Source organism: Coffea arabica, chromosome 1e (assembly GCF_036785885.1).
Source record: "Coffea arabica cultivar ET-39 chromosome 1e, Coffea Arabica ET-39 HiFi, whole genome shotgun sequence".
NCBI lineage: Eukaryota > Viridiplantae > Streptophyta > Magnoliopsida > Gentianales > Rubiaceae > Coffea > Coffea arabica.
In genome coordinates, this window is record NC_092311.1 from 52,667,226 (window position 1) to 52,685,413 (window position 18,188).

At 39.2% G+C, this 18,188-nt stretch overlaps 1 protein-coding gene, 1 long non-coding RNA gene and 1 pseudogene across 2 annotated transcripts; all 3 read left to right on the forward strand.

The window, feature by feature from the left end:
* Positions 1-616: 616 nt before the first annotated feature.
* Positions 617-5,117, forward strand: LOC113696277 (uncharacterized; annotated as a pseudogene).
* A 2,131-nt stretch (positions 5,118-7,248) lies between these two features.
* LOC113716432 (uncharacterized) lies at positions 7,249-8,400 on the forward strand. Its single transcript, XR_011820564.1, has 2 exons — positions 7,249-7,660; positions 7,975-8,400. It is a non-coding gene; the product is annotated as an uncharacterized lncRNA (long non-coding RNA).
* Positions 8,401-11,432: 3,032 nt separating this feature from the next.
* Positions 11,433-16,641, forward strand: LOC113716441 (mitochondrial import inner membrane translocase subunit TIM44-2-like). Its single transcript, XM_027240773.2, has 14 exons — positions 11,433-11,654; positions 11,788-11,903; positions 12,562-12,645; positions 12,782-12,857; positions 13,074-13,118; positions 13,214-13,657; positions 13,762-13,830; positions 14,569-14,633; positions 14,716-14,784; positions 14,868-14,940; positions 15,050-15,154; positions 15,574-15,645; positions 15,773-15,835; positions 16,261-16,641. Exons 1-14 carry the CDS (start codon positions 11,577-11,579, stop codon positions 16,390-16,392), a joined length of 1,491 nt encoding a protein of 496 aa, XP_027096574.2. The 5' UTR covers positions 11,433-11,576; the 3' UTR covers positions 16,393-16,641.
* The last annotated feature ends 1,547 nt before the right edge of the window (positions 16,642-18,188 follow it).

An 18,188-nucleotide genomic window follows, 5' to 3' on the forward strand; every position in this document is an offset into this window, starting at 1 on the left:
ATTCATTTTGATTTTAAATGTATCACGTAATGCTTTTTCTTGGTAGAGGTAAAAATTTTTCAATAAACAGTAAAGAAATGCTGGTCAAACCAATGATGTGAACTGATTGTCTATAATATCCAATAAAGGCTTTATAGCATTAGCAACGGTTGGTATGTTGAGATTTGAGCGAGGTGTGAAAAGATTAAAACACGGAACGGGAGTGCGAGTTCTCCTGAATCTGGACTGGTTGAATAATCATCACGTGGAATCTGTTGCATATTTTATCTAATTTTAGATGATTGGCAACGCCAAGAGATTGAGCGGTTATTTTGATGCTTGATATCCAGGATTTTGACATTTGATCGTTGCCCCGCAAAACTAGCTCTTCGCTCGCGTTTGATGCCTATGGCAACTGTTCTTTCAAGCTAGTCTTTCAAATAGAATGCGTCCGTGCCAGCTCAGCAACGGCAGATTGCTTTTTTTTTACCTTAAACGGCTAACCGATTTTAGTAATCAATTGATGACGAAGACCCCATATTTGGCAACAACAAAATCAATCAGTTATGTTTAGTAGTTTCAAAATGAAGGCTGTTGTTTCGGGGAGGAGCGCAAAAGTTTGTCATTTTGGATATTATTGTCCAAAGTTTCGAGTCATCTATCTAGCTCCCCTTACCACCTCCAGTCGTTCTCGGGTCGTTCCCCAGCCACCAGTGCTCTCACGTCCTGCAGCCGGAACCCTGGCCGGCACAGGGCGTTAAAATGCCCGAGGATAAGGCCCTTTCCAAGTCAGAGGCAAGGGAGGATGGCAGCAGCCCAAATGAGTCCGAGTCATCAGAAGAAGAAATCTGCGATCAGGCCCCGCTGCCTTCACAAAATGATCAGACCTGTCAAATGAAAATGAACGCATCGCGCAAGAAATCTTTGCTCGAATTTAGGTGCAGAGTTGAAGATGCAATTCTTGGCAATTGCATTTTTGGGGCCAAAGGAAATGCTAGAACCAAAGAGAAGTCGAATAAGGACATTACCTTATGGGGCGTTCCCTTGTTACCTAGTAAAGGTCACGAGGCCACGGACATTGTCATAATGAAATTCTTGAAAGCTAAAGATTACAAGGTCTCTGACGCATTTGCCATGCTTTGCAAGATGATGAAATGGAGAAGGGATTTTAAAGTGGATGGAATTCTTGAAGAAAACCTGTGTCCTAAGCTGCAAAATATGTGGCGAATAGAAGGTGTGGACAAGGAAGGCCGCCCCATATGTTACCTAACTTCCAAGGATTTTTCCGACAGGAAAATGAACAAGAAACTTTTGAGGGCAGATGGGAAATTAGAGGAGTTGCTTAGGTGGAGGATTCAGTGTATTGAAAAGGGAATCCAAATGCTTAATTTTAGTCCCGGAGGGGCAAACTCTATTCTTCAGATTACAGATCTTAAGAATGCACCAAGACAAAGCATCAAAGAAATGCGGTGGTTTTGCAATAAAATGATAAAGTTGATTCATGAATATTACCCTGGGATCATGCACAAGAACGTAAGTCTATTCTATCACATTAATCATTATTCTATGTGGTGAAAGGTGTTATGCGAGTCATATTTGTCTTAGATAATAGTATGTGATTTTGGTTGTTAAACTTCGTGTACAACGAATGCAGTTAATCATAAACCTTCCACTCTGGTACTGTGCGGTCAACGCTTTACATCTCAGGCAAATCACAGCAAAAAGCAAGAACAAGTTTATCTTTGTCAGGTCTGCGAAAGTCACAAGTACTCTCCTCAAGTAAGGAAGCTTTGCTATGAAAGCATATACAGCCTAGAATCTAGATACGTTCAATTTCAATTTTTTTCTTTTCTTTTTTTTTCCCGGGGGGGGGGGGGGGGGGTTGTACGACACTATCACTAATATAATGTCGCTTCATTTTGCAGGTATATCAACCTAGAGAGCTTACTAGCTCAATATGGTGGCCTGAAGAGAGAGAATGACATGGAGTTTTCAACCCTTGACAAAGTTTTAGAGCTGAATGTCCCAACAAATACGTATGAGCATATTCAGATTCCAGTAAACGAGGTAAAGATTAAATCAAATATTGGTTTATTTTATGCCCTTAAACTAAAACATAAGTTTTGATTAGGTGACTAATATGTCCTTTTTTTTTTTCAATTTTTGTGGGGGGCGCAAAGCAGGCTGAAAGGATAATAACTTGGGATGTGGCCATCATAGGTCATGATGCTACCTACAAAGAAGAATTCATCCCAATCGATGATTGCTCATACAAGGTATTGCTTCAAAAGGAGAAGAAAATGGGAGAGGTTGTTAGGAATTCTTTTTACATCAGAGAACCAGGGAACATAGTAATTACCATTGCAAACGGGACATTCAAGAAGAAAAAGGTTTTTTATAGGTACAACAGTAAACCCTGTCAGCCCTTGTATAAGCTCACTACATGAGCATATATTTCTTGCTTGTACATCTCTCTCTCTCTCTCTTTTCATCCCTTTTCGATTTGTGTGTATATATATATATATATTCGTCTAAATCCTTATTACTTTCAACAATTGATGATGAATTAAACTTATGTTGCACAAAATGCTCTCTTCACATTAGCTTTTGCTTTGCTTTTTTTTTTTTTTTGGTTTGTTCCCCTTTTCTTTCCACTCTCTAAGTTATATGAATGTGTTTCAAGTTATATACTGAATCACAAAAATGTATACACCATCACGTATTCAAATTTATTGGCAGCTGGAGTCTTGACATCTCTTAGAACACGCCTTATTAACTCCGCAAATCTTACTTGTTCTTTGTTGCCATCCTTATTTTATGTTATAATTGTTGAGCTTGGCTTACCATTATAGTTCCGATTATCAAACTGACAGATCGATTACAGCTTTATTCATTCAAACAGCCTTATTATTGATTTATATACAAAATTAAATAATTTTTATTACGACGATTTTTTGTGGTAGCAGAAGCACACTAGAATAAGAAGCCTTCTAGTATTATTATCTCAGATGCAAACAGAGATGCACCTTCTCATGCAAGAGGAGTTCTTAAAGGATATATATATCATATTAGTATATCATATATATATATATATATATGAGGTGTAAGCCATGAGAGCTTAGTTGCCATGCAGTGGAGCATGATGGCACAATCTATCTACTCACAACCTATTGCATATGTGTCAGTCCATTGCAAACCAAACACCTTTTCTCCTCCTATGAATCCCATTACTCCCCATTTGCCACCCTCACGTCAGCCCAAAGGTGCCATTTCCTTAATGCCCCCTTAGCCTCTTTATCTGCGGTACAACTGCATACTGGTAAGTTTTCCTTCTTGTCTCTTTTCTTGGGTTTTCTTTGCCTTTTCCATGGCTGCTTCAGTCAGCAGCAGCAGCAGCAAGGCCGGTGCCGAATCCTAAGAATCAATCCCCAACAACCCAGTGGTAAAATCCAAGCAGAAGCTGGAGTAACGGAGTTCTATGACCATAATGACGTTCAGTTCCAATGTGCTGGAGTGGCGGTGCTTCGTCACACCATCAAACCCAGAGGGTTCCTCTTGCCTTCTTATACTAATGCTCCCCTACTTGTCTATGTGGCCCGAGGTAGGTTCCATGCAATTTATTTTAGTACCATCCACGTTCAGCTCGTGATTTTAGTCTACTATCATAATTTTTGTAAAGACAATCACATTCATTCATTATTAGTCAATGGCTTTGATGATGAATCCGGCCGCAGGCAGGGGATTTTTGCGGGCCTGCGATGCCTGGATGTCCCGAAACATTCCAGTCATCCCAATCTCAGTTTGATAGGACATAGAGGTTCCAAAACCGGCATCAGAAGATCGGACAGTGCAGACAGGGTGACATTCTTGCACTCCCAGCCGGGGCAGCTCACTGGGTCTACAATGAGGGAGATCAAGACCTTGTTCTGGTTGTGCTGCAAGACACCACAAACGCAGTCAACCAACTTGACACAGAACGCAGGGTCAGGAATTCAAACTGATTTCATGTGTGTTAATGGTGTTATGTTTCTTCTTGATCCATCTTTGCTTAGAAAAGCTAGCTGTTAACCTAATCTAATATAATGACTGACAGAGATTGCCGGGAACCCGGAAGGCCAAAGCCAGGAACAGCAACAAGGGCAACAAGTGCAATGGGGCAAGAATATTTTCAGGGGATTCGATGTCAAGACTTTATCCGAGGCATTTAATGTCGACAAAGAAACAGCAAGAAAACTTCAATCTGAAGATGATCAAAGGGGCCACATTGTTGAAGTTGATCAAGGCCTTCATGTGCTAAGGCCTCCAACTACACAAGAACAAGAAGTGGGACAATGGCAAGGCTACAATGGCTTGGAAGAAACCATTTGCACCGCCAGGCTCAGGGAGATCATCGACAACCCCTCCCGCACGGACATCTACAACCCACAGGCCACAAGCCGGACGCTTCCACACCGTCAATAGCCTAAAGCTCCCCATTCTCAGCTTCTTCAGACTCAGAGCTGAAAGGGGAGTCCTCTACAAGGTACGCACGTAAGAGATGAAACATGTAGAAAACCATGAATGAATTGATAACTAGACGAGTCGTTTTTGTGATGCATGAGGATGTAGAAAAGCATGAATTAATGCTCCCTTCCTTAATCTTTAAATAAATTCTCTATATGTTCATTTTCATTCATTTGGGGTGGCAGAATGCTGTATTTGCGCCGCATTGGTATGTGAACGCGAACGGGGTGATGTACGTGACAAGGGGCGAGGGCAGGGTGCAAATAGTGGACCACAGGGGGCAGTGCGTTTTGGACGAGCAGCTGAGCGAGGGACAGGTGGTGGTGGTTCCGATGAACTATGCGGTTGTGGAGCAAGCTGGGAATAATCAAGGATTTGAGTGGGTTGGGTTCAATACCAATGACAACGCCATGATCAACACCATCGCCGGGCGCTCTTCCACTTTCCGGGGTTTACCCACATCCGTGGTCGCCAATGCATTGCAAATTTGGGAAGATGAAGCACAACAGCTCAAGTTTAACAGGGTGGAAACCATGATCTTCAGCCGTGATCCTAGGTTCTAGGATGTCTAGGTTCGGGAGAGATCAATTAGATAATAATAATAATCGCATGTTCCCTCTTTGCTTTGATCTGATAGTACGTTAAAAAAAAAAAGGGTCCGTAGTGCACTGGTTACGTTGAGGCCTGAGGGGATCCAAGAATAAATATGACACGAACTAAATTGACCATATTATGTGAGCGTGCCCTAGCCAATGTTTTCAGGACTGGACCGGACGGTTTGACTGCTTGGACCGTGAACCGGACGTACCATCGGTCTGATCTAGTATCAAACCCGTCAATTAATGAAAAATCGCGAGAAATTGGTCAAACCATATGAACCCTAAAAAACCGTACAAATCGTAACCCGATGATTTTTAAATTTTCAACAAAATGTCAAGAATGAGGCAACTCAAAGTCGAACATGATTTTTTAGCAACTTCATCAGGGTAAATTTTTTTTAGCTCAATTCCTCGTGGTAGCAAGGGGTAATTAATTACACATGATTGTTTAAGTTTTCTGAAACAAAAAATTTTCCCAAGTAAACCAACTCAACTTTTTAACTTGTGGAGAAGAGAATAGGGATAAATCGTGTGAAGCTAGCATTTATTTGCTTACCAAATACTACAAGGGTTACTCTCTTCAGTGACTCACAACATTGGTTGTTAATTTCTTTCTTCTTTTTTTTTAAAAAAAAAATTAAAGACAAGTAAAGAAAAATACTACTTCACCTTAGTGGGGGGCTGGGAAAATGCGATTAGGGAATTAAAAACATTCTCTTTAATCACTTCAAATGTCCTCCCTACGAGTTTAGCTTATTGTTCTTTATAATCACTTTCTATAATCAGTTTTTGCTAGATTTAATGCAAACAAAAAGAAAAGGTAATATTTGAGTAAAATACCCCTTTAAACAGCCGTTTTTTTTTTTTTGTGAAGGAAATAGCCGTCATTGAAAAGCAAAGGTAAACGCTACTAACTTTACTAGTGTGTTGTTTACCGAAAAAGAAAAAAAAAGGAAAAAAAAAAGAGATAACAGTGTCCAGCGTGGGTCCTTTTTGTCCTTAGACGGAATTACCCTTCCGTGATTGAAAGAAGCGATAATTGCAAAAACCTCCCCTGAGATTTCTAATAGTTGCACTCACCTCCCTTAAAGTTTGAAAAATAGCATTAACCTTCCCTAAACTTAATATTTTGATAGCAACTTCAGCTCATGTTAGAGAAAATGCCATTAAAAAAGTTTTTTAGGAAGTGAGATGAAAATTTTGTTCCATTTGTACCCTTTTTACCTCTTGTGAGGTAGTATTAATAAAAGAATGAAAAACATTAAGAGATAGAAATAATTACTGAAACTCAAATGATATATGTGCAAAGAAAACAATAGCAACAGTAAAATTTGGAAGAAACAACTGACATATGTTCAGAAATATGAGGTTCTAAAGCATATAAAGAGACTCTTGATCAAGTAAAAATATTCACCTTTAATTAATATAAGAGAGTTTCCTATTGTTATACTTTATAGTATATCGATCTCACACTATTTACAATATTTCATACACAGTTATGTTTTTTTATGATTGACACAACAATTTCATCATACTATAACTAACACCACAATTTTGTGTATTAAGTTGAGACGACAAAGGATTAGTTACCTATCATCTTTTGATTGCTATAGATTTTAAACAGAAAAATCTTCAGATTTTGTATTGCTTCTGCTTCTCTTCTATGTAAAAAAAAATATACGATTTGCATTGTTCTCTCAAGTGATGTTCATCACAAATGGCACAATGTTGGAGTATCAAAATGGTACCATTTTGTAAATGCACTTACAGTGCCTAATAAAACAAAAAAATAACTGTTAATTTTTTTTAATTAGTTACGTTAGATTTATTTATTGTCCTAATTTTTTTTGCCTCAAATTTGTTTACTAACAACATTAAACTCGTAGGGTATATAGGTAAATTTATCCTATCTTATGCCAACTATAAGCTCTAAATTCATGATATGGGAGGTTAGTGCTATTTTTTAAATTTTAAGAGAGGTGATTGCAATTATTAGAAACCTCAAGGGAGGTTTCTATAATTATCCCTTGAAAGAAAAATCCCCGGAGAAAGGAAAGGATGGAAACGTCCACAAAAAAATGAAAATGTCAGTCCGAAGACAAAAAGACAGCGGCATCTGAGTTCGAAAAAGTATAGGGGGAGCAAGACACAGCGGCAGTGGCAGTACATATATCATATACTATGATATACCACTGTGTAAGACCCAACGTGCTCCTCTTCCCAAAGTGGTCGGTCCCGTTACCGGTGCGGTAACCATTCTCCCTTTCCCCTTTCTAGTTTCTGCCCGGATCTCAAATGGAGCACTAGTTTGTTTCTGCCCAGATCCAAAAACTCAAATTTATATATAAGTATTTCCCCACTCGGTGTTGCATGGAAAACCCAACAACTTAGATGCGCTAGGAATTTTTTCTTTTAATCAGTTCCGAGATGGTGACATTATTGTTAGTTTGTTGTTTGAGTCGTCGACATCTTGTTTCCTCTCTCATCGTTTGCTTCTTGGCGGCGGCGGCTGCGGCATCAGCAGCAGCAACAACTCCAGGGTTTGTCTTCGCCAGAGCCAGAGGAAAATGCACTCCTCAGTAAGTTGAAGTTCCCCTCCCTCTTCACGGACCTCACCTCTCCTTTATCACTACTTTTTTTTAAAAAATTTTTTTACTATTTCTATTGCGGTATCGGTAGGTAGTGTTCTTTTTCTTTTATGAACTCAAATTTTGTATTCTAATTTTCATTTTGGGTATTTATTACTATTATTTCATTTGCATCATTATTCACGACTATCAATCAGGGGATAATGGAGGTAGATATGGGACGAGACGTTGTACCTACTAATAATGATTTTTGGCTAGAATGCTGTAGGAGTAATTAAAATAATTGTATATGTTTTTTGGGGCAGATACTGGAGCAGCAGAGCAGAGTCGTGGCCGAAAATGGTTCCCCAGATGTCTACGGTATCAAATGTATTTGGTTCCAGGGCCTTCGAGAGATTCAGGTACGATCTGACGCTATTAGAAGCAGCATCCAGAAACGACGACTTGGGCAACGCTTTTGCTGGGCTGGTCAAGGAGTCCACCGCCGCACTCCTCAACTCCTATGCCCGGAAGGGCTATCCCTACTCCGCTTGGGACATCAAGACTTTGGTGATCCAGGCTTTGGTCTCCAAACAGGCCGCTGCCCTTCAAGCTCAACGCTTTCGCCATGCCAATCAAGCTTGTAACCACTTTCATTTCTAGTTCTCCCGTTTTGATCCTGAATTTTTTTTGTGTCTCTCAAGTATTCTAATTCTTTTCTGTGGATCCCTATATATCTTTCTTTCGTGGTTTCTGTGTGTGTGTGACAAATGATTTTGCTCAGCTTATTTCTCTCCTTTTCTGCGAACCCATAATTAATTGATCAACCTTTTGGTACGGCTGCAAAACGTTACGTATCTGGGTAATGAGACCCTGCGATTTCCAATTCTCGAGGAGCGATGATAAACCGCAAGTTCTCAAGTGCTATCTCCGCCCACTTTCTTTGGAGTGGATTTATCGCTGGGAATTTCGCCATTTTCGTCCCTAAACTTTTACACTAAAACCAATTTCGTCCTTTATGATTTTTTTTAGCCAATTTAGTCCTTCGACTATTTTGAAGTCTCTAATGTAGGACTTTTGCGGCGGCGACACCATATTTTACATATTCCGTACAACCGATGCTGGGTATATCTGTCTTTTTAAATTAAATTCTTCAATTTAGACGGACTTTGACCATAGTTCTTCTTCTCCGATAGAAATCTCATCCCATTCACCAGAAATTCGCACAAACTCTCTAACACACTCAAATCATGAAATAAATTTCACAATAAAAAAACAAAAAATCAAGAACCATAAAGAAAGTGAAGCAAACATACTCTCAAGCAGAAGACATCATTTACGCCGACCTGGACGAGACGGCGAGCAAGGTGGCGTCCGAGAGTGGAGTCAGCAGAGTTGAAAGGAATGGGAGATTGATGGATGGTAACAGCGCCATTGGTGGGGAGACAACCGACGTCATTGCTGAGTGGCTTACACGTGTCCAATGCTCCGATCTTAGTAGTTCATGTTTTTTCGACGGTGAGACGAGGACGGCGATATCTAAGATGTCGGTTGTAGGTGCAAGTAAAAAGTAGCGGAAGGAAAAAATGAGAAAGTTCCAGAAAGTTGGGGAGAAAAGATGGAATTCCAATCCGTGGAGCTATTATTATATTTACCTTTGCTCTTTCTTTTTTTTTTGGTGGGTTCGATAAGGAAGGGAATTTTTTTTGCCTTGAGGAGCAGGTCTCGGCCTTTCTTTTGGAATGGGTGGTGACCGGTGAATGAATGTGGGAGGACAAGTGTGTGTGTGTGTGTATATATATATATATACGTGGTTGGCTGGATGGTCTCAGTTCTCAGAGCCCAGAGGGGTTACTATGGCAAAATGAAAAACAATCGGAGGAACCGGAAACCAGGGGCGGTCTCATCTTTTAACAAAGGGTGCTTGATTATTTTGGTATAGCGGTGGGAATCGGGTTGAGGCACGCCGCACGTCTTAAAGGAGAAATGGCTCTCAAACATACTCTCAAGTCTACTTGCAAACTCATTTCGTTTGGGCATTTTGTCAAACAGATTAAGGTCGTCACAAAAATTGAATATTTCGTATGAAATTTGACTATGGCTGAGTCGACAAATATCTTGTCAAGCTTCGTTCAGACAGAAAAGGTGAAAAAGAAACAACAAAATTGCAGCAAGTATCATTGTTCAATTTCATTCATCTACAAAACAAAGCATACGGGAAGAAGATAGCAATTTCAACAGCCAAAAAAATCATCTCAACCTAGAGATTAAAACAAAAAAAGGATTATGGAAACTGCACAGTACTTTCTTCATGATGATCTGTAAGTAGTGGTGGTTCTAGCAAGAAGATAGCAACTCCGGCAATGGTGATGGCGGCAGCGAGCTCCCCTTGCTCCTCGGATTCCCTTAATGCTTTTGTTGGTTTTCTGTTTTTGGTTCTTTTCTTCTTTTCTTGGGAAGAAAATGGAGTATACAACTCTACAACTAAGATTCTGCAAGGATTTTGGAGAGATTCTTATGAGTCCATATGAAACTCAAGGTGAAAAATGAATGATGACTAGTCATGAGAGAGTTGACGGATGAAAGTGGGTTGGTAGTGACAATTGGTGGTGTTTTTGCTAGCAACCATGAATGGAGGATCGAAGAATCAGAACCAAACAAAATGAGTTTACCGGTGAGTATATTTAAAAATGTGTATGAGAGAGATTTCTCCTTCAAATTTTGTTTCAATTTTCCTTTTGGTTCTTGGTTTTCTATGTTTTTCTCATGGATTTTGTTTCTTTGATTTGAGTGTGTGAGAGAGAGTTTGGGCAAGTTTCTAATAAATCCAGATGAAATTTTCAATGAAATTCATTGAAGAAGAAGAACTATGGTCAAAGTCCGTCTAAATTGAAGAATTTAATTTAAAAAGACAGATATACCCAGCATCGGTTGTACGGAATATGTAAAATATGGTGTCGCCGCCGCAAAAGTCCTACATTAGAGACTTCAAAATAGTCGAAGGACTAAATTGGCTAAAAAAAATCATAAAGGACGAAATTGGTTTTAGTGTAAAAGTTTAGGGACGAAAATGGCGAAATTCCCTTTATCGTTCCATGGACTCGCATGATTTTTTTTATTGGGGCTTGCGTCTCTGAGTTAGCATACCTGAGGTAAAACAAAAAATCTTCCCCGGAGGATACAGAGGGTATTTACCATGACAAGCAAGTAAAAGTTGAGGATGGAGTAAATAATCTACTATTTAACAGTTACCTTCGCACACCTTAAAGTCTTAATTTGCAAGTCATATGGTTGGCTCAATGATGGTAACGGAGAATGATGGAGCAAATTATTACTTCACTATGATTAAAAGATATACCTTTCATCCCCCTAACGTTAATTTATTTTTTGAGCAAGGTATTATGTTAAAAATAATAATCAAGTAAGAGGAAAAAGTCCATTAAAATACTTGCAAAGCTGTTTCACAAGATAAGATATTTTGAAACCCAAAATTTGCATGTATCGTGCATTCAACCGTGATGATGTATATATACTGTCAATATATATAAGATTTATTCTATCAAAATTTACTGTTTTACATTATTGAACAGCATAAGGTGGGCCTGAAAAGAACATTTTTTGTTGGGCAAAAGGAGGCAATTTTTTAATCTTTGGCCCATACATCCTGATAGCCCGTCCGATCTTAATAGCCCAACATCTTCCGACAATGGGTCTGGCTTCCCTGACCCAATTCGAACTGGAACAGACCGCCCTAAACAGCTAAAACAGAGAATCCCCTCCTCCAAGACTCGTGAGAAGAAGGTTAGAAGAACAAGACCTACTTAGAGTTTTCTCGGGGAAAAGGTGGTGGAGAGGAAACCAGGAAATACCCACTAAAAATTTTTCCCCAGAGGTAGTCTTCTGTGAAAAACCTTCTCAGAGGAAGAAGATGGCCAGCAAAAAATTAGTTCGTGATTTGTTTATCGCAAGACAGCCCCTTTTTCGGCAGCTATTAGCACCCCAAATGGTTTTCTTCTTTTCTTTCTATTCTTTTCCCCTTTAGCCTTCTTGTCCTTCTGTTGAAATCCCTCCTCAATAATAATGTTTGTCCTGATTATTGTTTCAAATTACTAAATTTTTGGGCTTTTTTGGTGGTGTAGGTGTCCAGTGGTGCTACAAGATTGAGGTTAACTACACAAGTAAATGGGTTTGGGGTTAGGCGTCAGTTCAGCGTATTTAATGAGTTCTCTAACAAAATTAAGGGGGAAGCTAGCAAGTATGGTTTTTTCCTTCTCTCTCTCTCTCTCTCTCTCTCGTGATTTACATTTTGAGATTTTTGGAAATTCTGATTTTAGCTTCGTTTTATGTTTAATGCTGACTAGAACCGCATGTGTTTGCTGCCACACTAGAAGATTGCAGAAAATATCAAAATAGTAAAATTGTCATTGTTTTGGCGCTTTGTCTTTGGGAGAATTCAGTTTTATATTGGGTTTCTTGTTTTGTGCCACGTGCTGGTTTGTATGGTTATAATGTACGCTTGGTAACATTCTACTGCTGCTGTTATGTTCACATTGAACTTAGCTTAGTTATACTTAGGAATAGAGGCTGTTGCTTTACTAGTTTTGTGGTTAAGCTGATAATATCTAAAGTTGCTTTCTTTTGCATGATGAAGTTAAGTTAATTGGAAAGCAGAACAATATTTGCTTCTTTAAATTTCAGATTATTTCTTGACGTTGCTTCCTTGAGCTTAGATTTTGAACTTCTTTATAAGTTCAGTTGCAAATTCATGGCCTTCTTGTTCTCATATTTTCTAACTGACATGCCGCAAATTGAATGTTAGATTACATATCAATGGATCACCTAGCTATGGTGGACAAATAGATCCCGCTCTGATTCTTTATGACTTTTTCTTCCATCCAATATGTTTATTGCAGGAATCAGGATTTTCAACAGTCAGTCAAGGAATTGAAGGAGAAAGCAGAAGAGCTGAAAGGAGTGAAGGAAGACCTGAAAGCTAGGTAATGTTCCAAAACCCTTGTAGTTTTTTGTTTCAATTTTTCTAGCTTTCCCTTTAGAGGCTGAGACATACTGTTGTATGTCAAGGCTGGCAGACCTTCCATTGGAGATCCTGAGATGGTGAACTGGCGAATGCAGAACGAAGCAGACCACTGAGCAGCTTTACAAGCATGTGGATGGTGTCTGGACGGAAGCCGAATCTACAGCTAAAAAGGTATACACACTGCCTTTATGAGGGTTTCTGGGACTTCTGCTGTTACTAAAGGAACTTGTATCGTGAAACAGAGTGGTGGTCTTGATCATGCCTTGCACAGTTACCAGATATCTGCTTCTGGTTACCACTCTTTGCAGTCAAGGACTAGTAATAGCTAGTCTAGTCACATATGTATGTTGGTTGGTACTAAATTGTGGCATGTTATGTTGACTTTAGGTATATACCAATGTGGAGGAGAAGATTTCAGCTGCTAAAGCCGAGGTTTGTCATTTATTGCACTCTAGAGGTTGATATGATAGATATAAGCCCCAATTCAGGCAAACATGAAATTAACTATATTCTAATTTGTGGTTTAGGTCAAAGAATCATTTGGATTTAGGAAGGAAGAGTCTTCAGAATCTACTAGAGCTTCTGAAAATATTCATTCCGATGGGAAGGACGGAGGTGAAATGAAATTTGGAGAGCAAAAGCAGCAAGAGCAACATCAGCAATCTGGCCCTAGTGACAATGCAGGAGCCTTCTTTGACAAGTTTAAGTCTGGTGTTTCTTCTGTTTCTGCGAAGGCATCAATGGCATTCCAGAAAGTAAAGGAAGCTAAGCCTATTGATATTGTAAAGAAGGGTTATGATATTGTCAAGGATGAGTTGAAAGGAAATGCCGTTAAGAGAAAGCACCTTGAGCATTCTCCCCAAAAAGCAGACCCTTCAATCAAGGTTGGAAAGAGCACTAGGACTGATCTTGTGATCTTACCCTCTAAGCAGTCCAAATGGGGCAAGAAATGGGACACATTCATGGAGAAGGTAAGTACTTCATGGTTTTGGGTGTTTATTTGTTATCTTACATGTAAAGTCTTTGTTTCACTTGCAAGACTCTCCAATCGATGTTGATCTTTTCACTGTTTCAGATGCGCGGTCATCCATTATACAAACGCGTCAGAGGGATGAGCGAACCAGTTGTCACGAAGAGCCAAGAGGTACTTGTGATTATGTTGACATGACTTGTTGGCATTTTATAACATGATCATTTTATTTTGATTTTAATTTAACAACTTGCAGGGAGGAGTGATATGGTGGGATGAATGAGTAAATTACTGACCAAGGATCATTTTGCACAATTTTTTGTTTCCATGTTTTGTTTCCTTTTCTGGGAGGCCCCTCGCCGGGGGGGGGGGGAATGGAGGGGCAGGTAGATGGCCATTCCATTTTTCCCCATGCTCTTGGGTAGAAAGTGTAAAACGTTATTGATAAAAATGCTGCAAGAGGCAATTGATAAAGAAAGTACTCATTGTAAATTCCATATTATCTCGATTGATAAAAATGCTGCAAGAGGCAATTGATAAAGAAAGTACTCGTTGTAAATTCCATATTATCTCAATTGTCATTCATCCCGTCACTCAAGCAGTGTTATCATGACTAGTCTTGAATAATTGTTGGTACTGAACTTCAACTGTATTTAGACTGAGGGGGAGGAAAAAAAAGAACAAGAACGATTACTGAATCTAATGACTTGATTTGGCATATATTCCTGGTTATGGTTGTTTAAAGAAGCAAAGCCTTATCTTCTCTCTCTGCACTGCTAATTCATGGGAAAAAAATCAATATAATGTTTATCCTTGGAGGTCCTGGCATTTGATTTCCAGTTTTAGTACTCTGATAAACAGAAAAATTTTCAGCAAGTTGATATCAAGTTTATTGTATGGCTGAATTATCAGATTGCAGAGGATGTAAGGGAGAGATGGGATACCAGTGATCATCCTGTTGTCCACAAAATCCAGGAGTATGTTGTGTTACTACTTTCTAGACTTGTCAGAATTTTAAGATATGTTCATAGTTCTGATTTTACCTATTTATTTTGGCAGTCTAAATGAAACTGTTTTTGGAGAAACAGATACTGCAATGTCATTCAAGGAGATACGTCAAAGAGATCCGTATGGAAAACCTCTACTTTCTGCAAGCTTTTGATGTTTATCAAAAGATACTTCAAAAAATGATATAAATTTGGTATCTTCAGGTCTTTTTCTCTGCCAGAATTTGTGTCTGAGGTTCAAGAAGTGGTAAAACCAGTCTTAAATGCTTATTTCAAGGTGAGTTTAGTCCCATCTACACTCTCATTCCCACATAATGGCCTTGGCATCTTTTCATGCCTGTTGATGTGGATGATAAATTAACATTATAGTCCATCTCCATATACAGAAAGATTTTGAAGTTCTGAAGAAGTATTGTAGCTCCGAGGTGGTTGAACGTTGTAAGGCTGAGCACAATGCTTTTGAAAGCCAGGATATTTTTTTCGATCACAAGGTTGGGGAATTCGAATTGCAATATTTATACAAGTTCAAGATGCATATATGAATGTTGTAAACAGCTTTTTTTGACCTACATATCTGGTTACTTGAGAATTTAGTAGTTTTGATAAATTTGCATCTTTACGTTGCTATTTTCCATTACATGAGAAGTGAATTAGTTAGGGACTCGGAAAAGTATCATCCCAGATAATCACTAGGACATTCGGAAACCATCAAAGTGCCTAAATAACAAGTAGGGTTTGATTAACCATCTTTGACTGTATCAATGTGAAGGTTTGGGGTTGCAAATGCATTATCCCTGGCTTGAAATTTGCTATAATCACTAGCTTGGGATGATGTTGATCATGTCTTGAAGTTATTTAACATGTTTGTTTATTCCAAAATGCCAAATGATGTTGCGTTGCATTTATGCAGATTTTACATATATCAGATGTGGAGGTTAGAGAGACCAAAATGATGGGAGACTCTCCAATAATTATTGTGACTGTATAAACTTCTCTCTCTCTCTCTCTCTCTCTCTGTGTTCCTGAAGTAACAGAATGCTGAGTGTTCAAATTTTTTTTTATTTTTATATGGAGTGTTGCATTTACACGTTGAAAATGTTGATGTGCAGTTCCAAACACAACAAATCTACTGTGTACGTGATAGACATGGTGCAGTGACAGAAGGGGGCAAGGTGAAATTGTGTGACTCTTTTTTCTCTCGAGTCATTTGCGTCACATATGCCTGCATTTGGTAGCATCTTTAGTTCCACAACTTTTTTGGCAAAACAGAAAAAGGAAACCGTATGCAACTGTTTTTGTTATTATTGGAAACTTTCCAACGGTGAGATATAACAATGCTGTTTTAGAATTAGGATTATTATTGAGAGTATGTTTTCCAAATTCCACAATCATATTCATTACTGGTTACATGGAAACGAGCAAGTGAAGAAAGAAAAGGCAAAGGTTAAGGTGAAATGAGCAAAGAACAGAAAAGAAAGAGTCTAGGAGATGTATTGTATGGTGAAAGGCTGCGCCTCAATCCTCTTTTGTCTGTTTTGTTTCTTGGTATTTAATATTCATTGTTGACTTTTGCCTGTTAATGTTGTTGGTAATTCAGGATACCATACATACTGTGTACTATGCTTGGGCCATGCAGCAAGTGCCTCCCGAAGAACTTGGAGAAGGTGCCATTTACCCAATTTGGAGGCTTAGAGAAATGCAACAATTTGGAGTTCAGGCACTCATCTGAGATATCCAGCGTGTTGCTCTGGTAGTATAATCTTCTTGGTTACGTTTCGTGGGGAAGGAAAACTTTTTTGGCGTGCCCAAGGGTAGCTGTTTCCCCCAAGAAAATTGAGGATCACAGAGGATGGGAGACGTCCCTTTCTTTTAGAGCTTGATCTTAGATATTTCTTTCAAAATTTTGCTCGAGTATGTACTTCACCATTGAATGAGTGACTGATTTTAATTTAATATTACTCATTGTTGTGAGCTGTAATTGTTTCTTGGTTATAGAGTTCCAGGCCTTTTTTTTGGAGAAGGTATATTGCGACAATTCATGTTGCTGCACCCCTTCTAATCCCTTTGTGCCGGGTATACGCCACATATCTCTGTGTGGAATGACTGTGACCATACGGCATTGGGGATTCCACTGTATCAGATTACAATTCATGCCATTGGAACTCCTCGGTAACATGTAGTAATTGCTAAGTTAGAAGACTACTTTAATAAGCAAAGCTCTTCGTTTCAAACTCGGTTATCCTAAACTATTAGCGCCCTTGTAGCTGTGTTTAATATTTGATGTGCGAGTTGGGGCAGGGATGGCTGTAGGTAGCAACCGTCTGGAAGGTTGCCGGCCGTGATTTGGCTAAAAAAAAAATGTATGGCCCAGATCTTATATAACGATTTTAACATTATTATGTGTGAAGTTGCAAAATTTTGCGATACAAAGAAAGCTACGAGAAGCCTAGCAGCAGTGGACATTCTTAACAGGATCAAGAAGGAGAGGAAGTTGAAGACTTGAAAACCATTTTTGACACCTCGCACTCGTGATGGATCAGCCTTGCTTGCTTGGATATCTATAATTGTGTCACTTGGCACTTGGCAGCCATGAATGAATGAAAATCAATCAAAGGCTCCTCCTCATTCATCTGATGCACTCTAGATCTGCCTATGTAATCTATTTCTATTCATTGTGTGAGACATGCAGCGGTTGCCTTTCTCCTCGTCCAAGCGGTAATTTGGGAAGCAGTCTTGCCTAAGTTGTAACGAATGGGCTTGTGAAGAAATATCCTGTTGGGTCCATGGGAAAATAATTTGGTGGGCAAGAATGTAGCTTAATCGGATTTGGAACTTTTTTTGAGTATAGGGAGGTGGTTCTGGTTGGTCCGGTAGACGGTCCCTGCCTCATCCTTCGCTTCCTGAATTGTATGAATTCTCCAAATTGCATGTGAAGTACAATTTCACGCAATGAACAATAAACAAGGTAAAAGACCCCTCAATAGGGTGACAAAGAATTGACAGAACACAAGTGGAAGATGTACTTGTCCTACGATTTCTGTCTTGGGATCAAATCTACCGCAACTTTGATTTGCCCACTTCCGTTCCAACTTTCTTAGTCAAATTAAGCCTTTTTTCAAGTTAAAAATCAGCATGAACTGAGCAAAGTATGCCCTGCAAAAGGTGATCATGAGTGGGAGAGAGCAAGCAAGCAACCCGAAATTTGATCAAAAAAGCGGAGAGGCAGAAGTAAATTATACTACTACTCTAACAAATAACAATTGGTCGCTAACCGAAATTTGGAATGGTGATGGGAAGACAGGCGCCGGGATGGATTGGGAACCCAAAAGAAAAGCAGTCCGACACTGTCTTCTCTGCATCCTTCCTTCCCGTAAGATAAGTGCAAGAAGTTTTGATCGCAAGCGATTCAAAAGTAATTACTGTCATTTGCTTCCCACCCCAAACAGGGCCCCTCCAATTCCAAATCATTTTCAGCTTGTGCAGAAAGAAAGAATTTTAGTGATAACTAGAGCCCCGGAGTATGAT

What these genes read in the sequence shown, in the direction of transcription:
- LOC113716441 (XM_027240773.2), top strand. Translation starts at nt 11,577, where the DNA reads ATGGCCAGCAAAAAATTAGTTCGTGATTTGTTTATCGCAAGACAGCCC. An exon ending in ATTAAGGGGGAAGCTAGCAA is followed by an intron (nt 11,904 to 12,561) that starts GTATGGTTTTTT and finishes TGTTTATTGCAG; the next exon opens with GAATCAGGATTTTCAACAGT. An exon ending in CAGTGACAGAAGGGGGCAAG is followed by an intron (nt 15,836 to 16,260) that starts GTGAAATTGTGT and finishes TTGGTAATTCAG; the next exon opens with GATACCATACATACTGTGTA.